At 61.2% G+C, this 9560-nt stretch overlaps 2 protein-coding genes across 3 annotated transcripts in view; one reads left to right on the forward strand and one right to left on the reverse strand.

Annotated features, from left to right (window-relative positions):
• The first annotated feature begins 700 nt into the window (after window positions 1-700).
• On the forward strand, window positions 701-4630 carry ZBTB45 (zinc finger and BTB domain containing 45). 2 transcript variants are annotated; one of them, XM_042894125.1, is made up of 3 exons: window positions 701-736; window positions 1387-2393; window positions 4021-4630. In XM_042894125.1, exons 2-3 carry the CDS (start codon window positions 1427-1429, stop codon window positions 4344-4346), a joined length of 1293 nt encoding a protein of 430 aa, XP_042750059.1. In that variant the 5' UTR covers window positions 701-736; window positions 1387-1426; the 3' UTR covers window positions 4347-4630. The 2 variants fall into 2 exon arrangements, with proteins under 2 accessions (XP_042750059.1, XP_042750060.1); XM_042894126.1 differs by lacking the exon at window positions 701-736 and adding an exon at window positions 834-896.
• LOC122193360 (zinc finger protein 239-like) overlaps window positions 4608-9560 on the reverse strand; it is a 7705-nt gene continuing 2752 nt past the window's right edge. Inside the window, exons 3-4 of the mRNA XM_042894127.1 lie at window positions 8649-9219; window positions 4608-5762 (exon numbers count right to left, since the gene is read on the reverse strand). Of these exons, the coding sequence (XP_042750061.1) occupies window positions 5294-5762; window positions 8649-9219 (1040 nt within the window). The 3' untranslated portion in view covers window positions 4608-5293. The remainder of the gene's footprint in view (window positions 5763-8648; window positions 9220-9560) is intronic.

Genomic DNA, 9560 nt, shown 5'->3' on the forward strand with positions numbered 1-9560 from the left:
ACAGATCAATGTGGGTCAGCACAGATCAGTGTGGGTCAGTATAGATCAATGTGGGTCAGTACAGATCAGTGTGGGTCAGCACAGATCAGTGTGGGTCAGTACAGATCAGTGTGGGTCAGTACAGATCGATGTGGGTCAGCACAGATCAGTGTGGATCAGCCCTGCTCCATCACGGTTCAATGCAGAGGATCCGGGATCTGTGGGATCCCTATGGGATCTATGAGGTCTCTCGGAGGCCCATAGGGGCATCAGGCCCCATAGGGGGGCGGATGCTGGTGGGGCCGAAGCCCCCTATGCAGATCTATAGGACGACCTATAGGAGGTTTTGCCTGCGTGGCTCCATAAGGAACCCAAACCTGCGTGGATCCCCATGGGAATCCACAGTGATCAATGGAGACAGGGAGCCCCGCTGGGCGCCCTATGGGAGCCTTTAGGGATCTACACGGGGGCCAATGGGGGACTGCAGCTCCACAGGGCTGCAAGACCCACGGGGGTCTTTGAGTCCCTGCGAAGGCGCCTCTGGGGGCTCTATGGGTCTCTATGGGGGTCGCCAGCGTGTCTCCCCCCTCTAGTCCGTCTCTATGGTTGCTGGAGGACCGCGCTTTCTCTCCTAGTCTCTATGATCCTAGCTCACTTCCGCCCACTGGCCGGAAGTGACGCAAGGCGAAGGCGACCGGAAGGAGCGGCGGCGGCGCTTCGGGGCGTGGGGGGAGGCGGCGGCGGTGGCTGCCGCGAGGTGAGTGCGAGCGTCGCGTTCTGCGGGCGTCCCCCGGTATGTGGAGCGGGTTCCAGGAAGGGCAACGGAGCTGCGAGGGGTCTGGAGCTCGGGGCTGATGAGGAGGAGCGGCTCGGGGCAGACCTCGCTGCTCTCTGTAGCGACGTGAAGGGAGGCGGCGGTGAGCTGGGGGTCGGGGCCTCTTCTCTCGTGTAACTGGGGATAGAAGCAGAGTGGCTTCAAGCGGCGCCGGGCGAGGCTGGACGTTAGGAAGAATTTCCCCCTGACATCCAACCTCAATCTTCCCTCCCTCAGCTTCAAACCATTTCCCCTCGTCCTGCTGTTGTCTCCCCTTCCCAAGAGTTGCTTCCCCTCCTGTTTGCAGGCTCCCTTTAGGTACTGCGTGGTGTAGTGAGGTCACCCAGCAGCCTGCTTTTCTCAGCCTGTCCTCACAGCGGAGCTGCTCCAGCCCCCTGCTCATCTCTGTGGCTCCTCTGGTTCCCTTTCTCATACTGGGGGCTGCAGCCCTGGATGCGGCGCTGCAGAGCAGAGGGGGACGATCGCCTCCCTGGCCACCGCTCTGCTCATGAAGCCAGAGACGTGGCTTAGCGACTGCTGGTAGGATCTTGAAGGTCTTTTCCAACCTCGGTCATTCACCCTGGTGCTTTCAGGTACCTCCAGACCTCAGCAACAGCCGCCGTCCCCTCCGCCATGGCCGAGGCGGTGCATTACATCCACCTGCAGAACTTCAGCCGCTCGCTGTTGGAGACCCTCAACGGGCAGCGCCTGGGAGGCCACTTCTGCGACGTCACCGTTCGCATCCGCGAAGCCACCCTGCGCGCTCACCGCTGCGTCCTGGCGGCCGGCAGCCCTTTTTTCCACGACAAACTGCTGCTGGGTCACTCGGCCATCGAAGTGCCGCCCGTCGTCCCCAGCGGGGCCGTCAGGCAGCTGGTGGAGTTCATGTACAGCGGGTGCCTGGTGGTGGCCCAATCCGAAGCTCTGCAGATCCTCACCGCCGCCTCCATCCTACAGATCAAGACGGTGATCGATGAGTGCACGCAGATCATCTCGCAGAGCCGCGGTCCCAAAGTGCTGCCGCCCGCCCGGCCGCCGCCGCCGCCTCCTGATGCTCATCACAAACTCCGTGAGCTCCTGATGCCACCGCAGGACAACGACGGCTTCTTCGGAGCGTCCAGCTGTCACAGCCGTAAACAGAGGCAGCCGCTGCGGCTCCAGCTGCCGGTCAAGGAGGAGGAGGAGGAGGAGGTGGGGGGAGGCAATGAGGAAGGCTCAGCGCCCCCCGCGCCGTTCCCTGCTGAAGAGCCGCCGTTTTTCGGTCCCCCTGATGTCTTCTCTGATGCCTTCCTGCCACCTTGGCCGAGCGACGATGGGGGCAAAGTGGGACCTGAGTGCAGCCTGGAGGCGTCGGGGAGGGGTCCGGCTTTTGGGACAGAGGTGGAGCTGGCAGGGAGCGGCCTGGGGTTTGCCCCCCCTGTGCCGCCCCTCTACGAGGAGGGGTTTGTGGAAGGGGGGACGAGTGGTGGAGTCGCTCTGGTCCCCAAGGTGCCGCGGGCCGGGCCGTCACGTCGCCCTGAGCCGTCCTACCAGTGCGGCCATTGCCAGAAGACCTTCAGCTCCCGCAAGAACTACACCAAGCACATGTTCATCCACTCTGGTAAGGGGACAAAGTGGGGAAGAGGGGTCCACGTGGCTCCTCGTGGGGCCGGGGGGGGGGGGGGTGTAGGGACAGAGCAGGCCCCGTGTGGGTCCTTCTGATGGGGGGCAGCGTGGGGATGAAGACGTGGACGGGTGAGGACAAAGACACGGAGCCAGCGGGGTTTGGCACGATGAGGGAACGGCAATGGTGACGTTGGGGTGGTGACACTGGGGGAGGAGGGGGGAGGAGGAGACGCGGAGGCAGCGGGGACATCCGGAGGGAGGAGGTTTGGCACATGGTGCCCACGTCGCTCCGTGTTGATCCACGCCGATGGCGTTGAGGCGATCTGCGTCCACCGGCGCTCTCCCGTGTCACCGCTGACCCGTCGATCCCTGCTGACTCGCAGTTGATCCGCATTCATCTGCGTTGCTGTGCGTGGCTCCGCTCTGATCCATGTGGGAAGAGCTGCGTTGACCCACGTTGCTCTTGCCTCTTTGAGCCGTGCTGAACCCAAGCTGAGCCGTGTTACCGATACCCAATGATCTGGCGTTGATTTTTGTGTCTCTGGGTTGTCCCACGTTGCTCCAGGGCTCATCTGTCTCATTGATTTGTGTCACTCTGTGCTGACCCACATTGATCTACGTTGACACGTGCTGATTTCTGTTGACCCACAGAGGTCTGTGCTGACCCCTGTCGTTCTGCTGGCACACAGAGACCTGTGCTGGTGCACGTTGATGTGTGCTGACCTACGCTGATCTGCTTTGCTGCATTCTGATCTGTCAGACGTGGCACCTCTGTGGATCCATATCGAAAACAGCGCTCTCTTTTGACCTGTGTTGGCCCACATATGTCTGATGTTGACCTGAGTTGGTCCACAGTGACCTGCTGTCAGCACACATGGCTCCATGTTGATCACATTGACCTGTACATGGCTCCATGCTGATGATATTGACCTGTATGTGGCTCCACGTTGATGATGTTGACCTGTGCAGGCCCACAATGACCTGCTGTCAGCCTCCATGGCTCCATGTTGATGATATTGACCTGTGTAGGCCCACAATGACCTGCTGTCAGCCTCCATGGCTCCACGTTGATGATATTGACCTGTGCAGGCCCACAATGACTTGCTGTCAGCCTCCATGGCTCCATGTTGATGATGTTGACCTGTGTAGGCCCACAATGACCTGCTGTCAGCCTCCATGGCTCCATGTTGATGACATTGACCTGTTCAGGCCCACAATGACCTGCTGTCAGCCCACATGGCTCCATGTTGATGACATTGACCTGTGCAGGCCCACAATGACCTGCTGTCAGCCCACATGGCTCCATGTTGATGACATTGACCTGTGCAGGCCCACAATGACCTGCTGTCAGCCTCCATGGCTCCATGTTGATGATATTGACCTGTGCAGGCCCACAATGACCTGCTGTCAGCCCACATGGCTCCACGTTGATGATGTTGACCTGTGCAGGCCCACAATGACCTGCAGTCAGCCCCCGTGGCTCCACGTTGATGATGTTGACCTGTACGTGGCTCCACGTTGATGATACTGACCCGTGCTGCTGCGTGTTGGCCTGTAACTGATCTGTGGTGCCTCACGTTGACCCGTGCTGCTCCACATTGACCTGTTCTGCCTCCCCACAGGCGAGAAGCCCCATCAGTGTTCCATCTGCTGGCGCTCCTTCTCGCTCCGTGACTACCTGCTGAAGCACATGGTGACCCACACGGGCGTCCGTGCCTTCCAGTGCAGCATCTGCTGCAAACGTTTCACCCAGAAGAGCTCCCTCAACGTCCACATGCGAACCCACCGCGCCGAACGCTTCCAGTGCCGCCTCTGCACCAAAGGTTTCTCCCACCGCACCCTCCTGGAGCGGCACGCTGCTGCCACCCACCCCGTGCCACCTCCGGGGCCACCTCCAGGGCCACCTCCACCAGACACCAAGGGCGTCAGCCACACTCCCATGGCATAAAGGTGGCCGGGAGGGTTGTCGCCACCCCCAGACTGATTCTTTGAGCACCGTGGGGTGAAACCTGGAGGACTTTGACCCCTGTTGTGCATTTGATCCCCTGGACGGACAGATGGAGAGAGATGAGGTCCGTCCCACTCCTCCCCTCCCACCCAGGATGCGTTTCTCAATAATGGGGGTTTTCCCTTTACCTCTGAACCGCGGCTGTAGGGGTGGTTGAACGCACTCTGGGGTGCCGGCGGGTTGTGAAAATCAACACGCGGGTTTTAAGGACTCGTTTAGTGCCATTAATGCAACTGTTTTCCTTCAGAATCCCTCCTACCCCACTGCCCGCCCGTGAGGCTCTCACCCAGCAGATTGCGGGTGTCAGCAGGGCCGGATCGCAGGCACACGGCCGCAACAGAAGGGCTGCAGTAACCATCAGCCACGTCACAGGTCCTCCCCAAGTCTCTGTGTCTACGTTTAGCCCCAATGTCACCTCCGGTGGCCCGGGTGGCTTCTGCAAGAGCCAATGGGGACACCAGCAGGGCCAATTCTTTTTTCCATTGGCCCCTTCCCAAGTCTTTGTGTTGAGGACGGCCACCAAAAGGGCTGCTCTGCATCCCACGGCCACCTCAGAAGGGCTCCGTAGCCACTGACCCCCCTCACAAAGTCCTGCCCACGTCGGCTCCCCGTAACAACAGGCGTTGATGGAGTCGCACGTGTCCCCAAGGCCGCTGCAGAAAGCAGCCCATGGCCACATCACAGGTCTTTGTGCTGATGAATGCTGCCAACAGGGCCTGTAGCCACCACGGAGAAGCCGTAAAAATTCCCCCGACCTCATCGCAGATCTTCCCAAAATCTTTGCCTTGATGACCAACACCCGCAAGGCCAAACCCCAGGGGCCACCACAGAAGGGCTGCAGCGGCCGTAGGTCGCACCACAGATCTTTCTTCCTCCTCCCTTCCCCCTCAGAGCCCCTGCTGCACAGGCAAGGCAGGGCCGGCTCCCCGCTCAGCAGCGTGGAGGCGGCGGTGACGGACGAGGTGGGAACTACGGCTGAAGGTTTTGGGGCAGTCGGGGCACAGGTAGGGTTTCTCACCAGTGTGGGTGCGTTGGTGTTCCACCAGACGGGAGCTCTCGCTGAAACATTTGTCGCACTGCGTGCACCGGAATGGTTTCTGGCCGCTGTGAAGGCGGAGGTGCTGGCTGAGGTTGGAGCTCCAGCCGAAGCGTTTGCCGCAGGCGCCGCACTCGTAGGGTTTCTCACCGGTGTGGGTGCGTTGGTGCTGGAGCAGGTTGGAGTTTTGGGTGAAGCTCTTGGTGCAGGCAGTGCACTTGTAGGGCTTCTCGCCCGTGTGGGTGCCCAGGTGTCGCATCAGGTGCGAGCTCTGCCCGAAAGCTTTGCCGCACTCGGTGCACTTGTAGGGTTTCCGAGCGCTCGGAGGGGATGTGGGGGGAAACCCCCAGGCCCAGCCCAGCTCCAGGGGTGCTGGAGGCACTGGGGATGTCATCAGGCTGTCAGGGCTGCCTGCTTCAGGGCTCCCCGTGGTGCCTGTGGTGAGACAGAGACGGCTGTCACCACGGGGGTCCTTAATTACCCTCTCTGAATCGCTAATTACCCTTCTGACCAATCCCACACCACCAACACGGCGCCCTGTCTCACATCCGGACGTGGCCACGAGGGTCATGGCCTAAAATGAGATGCGTTGATTGGGGCTGGATCTGATTTAGGTTGGGTGCAGGGAGCCTGCAGAGCTCCCGTTCCGTGCTGCTGTGGTGGAACGGACCGGAGAGACGGCGCGTCTCCGTTCTTCGAGGTCCTCAAAGCTCACTTTGAGGAGCACGGACCACGCAGAACTGCTCTGGTTGGTGCTGGAATTGGTTTGGAGCTGGAACGGGGGAGAGTCCCCTGCGCCGTCAAGGCCTGGGGACGCGGTGGGTCTTTGTCCTTGGAGACACCCAACTCTTACACAGGCACAAGCAGAAGGAACACGACTCCGATTGCAGGGGTCGATGTCGGACCCACGCAGCATGGGGTCGGACCTGGTTCCCCCCAGAGCCCCTCAAAACTCCCTCAGGTGGGACAGAATCAAAGGCAGGACCTGGCAGGAGGTGGGTGTCCACCCGAGGAGATAAGGCTGTGAGGAACCTGCCCCAAATGCGGCTGATTTGGGGTTTGGACCTCCCTCCCTAGGCACGGACAGAGCAGGGAACATCACAGGAACATCACAGGAACACCGGCTCTCCATCCCTGCTTGTCCTCACCCCTCTCCTGGCTGTGCCCACCACACGACGCCCAGCCCTCCGTGCCCCCACCGACCCACAACATCCCAGGTCTCACCTCGGTGCTCGCCGGGCGTTGTGCCCCCACCTCCATCCCGCTCATCCGGCTCTTCCATGGCCTGCGGGCGAGACGTGGCCTCAGAACGAGGGGACACCACACGGGGAGGGGGAGGAAACAGACACGGATGGGATTCTGTGGGGCGATGGGTCCTCGAAAAGACAACGGATGTGAAAACGGGGCACACGCGGTGGCAACGGGAAGGGGGTCGGGGCTCCCTGAACCCGGCGGGGTCCTTGGGAACGCGGGCGACCCTGAAGCCCCCCCCCCTCCATCCCCCCCCGGCCCTTCCCCCACCGTTTTGCAGTCGCACCGCCCTCGACCCCGCGCCGCCGGAAGCTCTCGTGCCCCACCAGGGGCCGCTCTGCGCCGCTCGGCGGACCGAGACTCGATGGTGTCGACTCCGCGCGCTGCTGCCGCCGTCTGCTTTTATCCCCACGTTCCTTCCCCCCGCCCCCGGGGCAGAGCTGTGCAGGGGACACCCGTCCCTCACCGACACTTTAAGGGCACGGGGCGCTGACAAAGGCGATTTCTCCCTTTCTTTAACTTTTTGCCCCGTTTAGAAGCGCTGCTGCAGGCAGGATGCGATGTCACCCCTCCCTCCCTCCCTCCCTCCCTCCCTCCCTCCCTCCCTCCCTCCCAGGAGGGGCAGAGATAAGAGGATGGGATCCCAGAGGATGCAGGGGCAAAATTGGGGTGTCTGGAGGGAGGTTGGGGGGGGTCTGGACCTGGGTTGGGATGCACAGAGCTGGATGTGGGGTGTCTCCAGGTCCGTATTTCCCCATGGGTGACGTGAGCAGAAGGTTGGTGGCGGCTTCCCGGTGTCCCCGTGGCAACAGCCGGTTTCTTGGGGCAGATTTGTCCTCCTGTGTGTGGCACCAGAGCGCAGGCATGGCTCCCCAACGTCCCCACTGCGATGGGCAGAGATTCCCAGTGACCCTATTTTGAGATGCTGGGGGTTCCTGGAGGCAGGTTGGGTCTGCAGTCTGTGCTGATGTCCTCAAACCTGCCCCAGGTGAAGCCTACAGAATGGACAGAGCGGCAGGGGATTCGAGTCAGGATCCTGGCATCCCTGGAGGCAGCTCTGGTGACACTGAGCAGCTGTCCCACGTCCCCAAGCCTACAGAGGCAAAGGGATTCCTGATGTCCTTATTTTGGGCTCCTGCAGGCGGCTTGGCTGACATCTAGAGGCTGTTCTGATATCAAGGCTGCCCACAGTGATGCCTACAGAACGGGCAGAGCTACAGGGGGGATTTTGGAGGTCCTGGAGCATCTCTGGTAGCCACCGAGCATCCATCCCAACATCCCCAATCCTACTTGTGTCCCCGTTGATGCATAACGAGCAGAGGCAAAGGGATTCCTGATGTCCATATTGTGGAGATGCTGGGTCTCCTGCAGGTGGCTTGGCTGACACCTCAGGCTGTTCTGAATTCAAGGCTGCCCTGAGTGTCACCTATGGAACAAACAGAGCTACATGGGGGATTTGGGAGATCCTGGAGCATCTCTGGTAGCCACCAAGCATCCATCCCAACATCCCCAATCCTACTTGTGTCCCCATTGATGTGTGACGAGCAGAGGCAAAGGGATTCCTGATGTCCTTATTTTGGGCTCCTGCAGGCAGCTTGGCTGACATTCTGGAGGCTGTTCTGATATCAAGGCTGCCTTGAGAGTCACCTATGGAACGAGCAGAGCTACAGGGGGGATTTTGGAGACCCTGGAGCATCTCAGCCACTGAGCAGCCATGCTGACATCCCCAATCCTATTTGTGTCTGCACTGATGTGTGATGAGAGAGCCAAAGGGATTCCTGATGTCCTTATCTTGGGCTCCTGCAGGCGGCTTGGCTGACATCTGGAGGCTGTTCTGATATCAAGGCTGCCCACAGTGATGCCTACAGAACGGGCAGAGCTACACAGGGGATTTTGGAGGTCCTGGAGCATCTCTGGTAGCCACCAAGCAGCCATGCTGACATCCCCAATCCTACTTGTGTCCCCGTTGATGCGTGACGAGTCCGGAGCGTTGCCTGAAACACTTCCCACAACGCGGGCAAGGAAACGGCTTCTCCCCAGTGTGGATGCGACGATGAGCGGCGAGGTGCGAGGCCACGGCGAAGGCTTTGCCGCAATCGACGCAGGCGTGAGGCCTTTCCCCCGTGTGCCGGCGGCGGTGCAGGGCCAAGGCCGAGCTCTGGCTGAATCGTTTGGGGCAGTGGGGGCAGGCGAAGGGCCGCTCTCCGGTGTGGACGCGGCGGTGAACGGCCAGGTGAGAGGAGACGGCGAAGGCTTTGCCGCAGTCGGGGCAGACGTGAGGGCGTTCGCCGGTGTGCAGGCGGAGGTGCAAACCCAGGGCCGAGCTCTGGCTGAAACGTTTGGGGCAGTGGGGGCAGCAGAAAGGGCGCTCGCCTGTGTGCACGCGGCGGTGGACGGCCAGGCGGGAGCGGGAGGCGAAGGCTTTGCCGCAGTCGGAGCAGCGGTGAGGGCTGGGATGAGGTGGGGAGGATGAGGAGGCGTCGAGGCGGTGGGTGGGGAGGGAGGGCTCCAGGGATGGGCCTGGGGCTGTGGGGAGAGGGGAAAAGGTGAGGGGGGTGTGGGGGGGATGGGGGCACGTGGGGGGTGGAGAGGGGGAGATGGGGGGCGTTGGGTGGGAGATGGGGAGGCAGTGAGAGAGGCGGAGGGACAAGGAGGTACAGAGCGGGAGGAGGGGCGTCTGGTGACATGGGGACAGGTGGAGTGACATGGGGACATCCTGAGGGACATAGGGGACATGCAGAGTGAGATGGGGACAGGTGGAGTGATGTGAGGTGACAGTGGGACATGCAGGGTGACATGGAGGAGATACAGAGTGGGAACAGGGGCATCTGGTGTGACATGGGGACACATGGAATGACACAGGGGAC

The sequence above is a fragment of the Lagopus leucura genome, unplaced genomic scaffold (genome assembly GCF_019238085.1).
Source record: "Lagopus leucura isolate 7727_CA_CO unplaced genomic scaffold, USGS_WTPT01 34738-0_obj-0_obj, whole genome shotgun sequence".
Lineage (NCBI taxonomy): Eukaryota > Metazoa > Chordata > Aves > Galliformes > Phasianidae > Lagopus > Lagopus leucura.

Excerpts from the sequence above, each read along its gene's own strand:
- ZBTB45 (XM_042894125.1), top strand. The coding sequence starts at position 1,427 with ATGGCCGAGGCGGTGCATTACATCCACCTGCAGAACTTCAGCCGCTCG. Across the intron at positions 2,394-4,020 it reads GCACATGTTCATCCACTCTG|GCGAGAAGCCCCATCAGTGT; the intron begins GTAAGGGGACAA and ends GCCTCCCCACAG.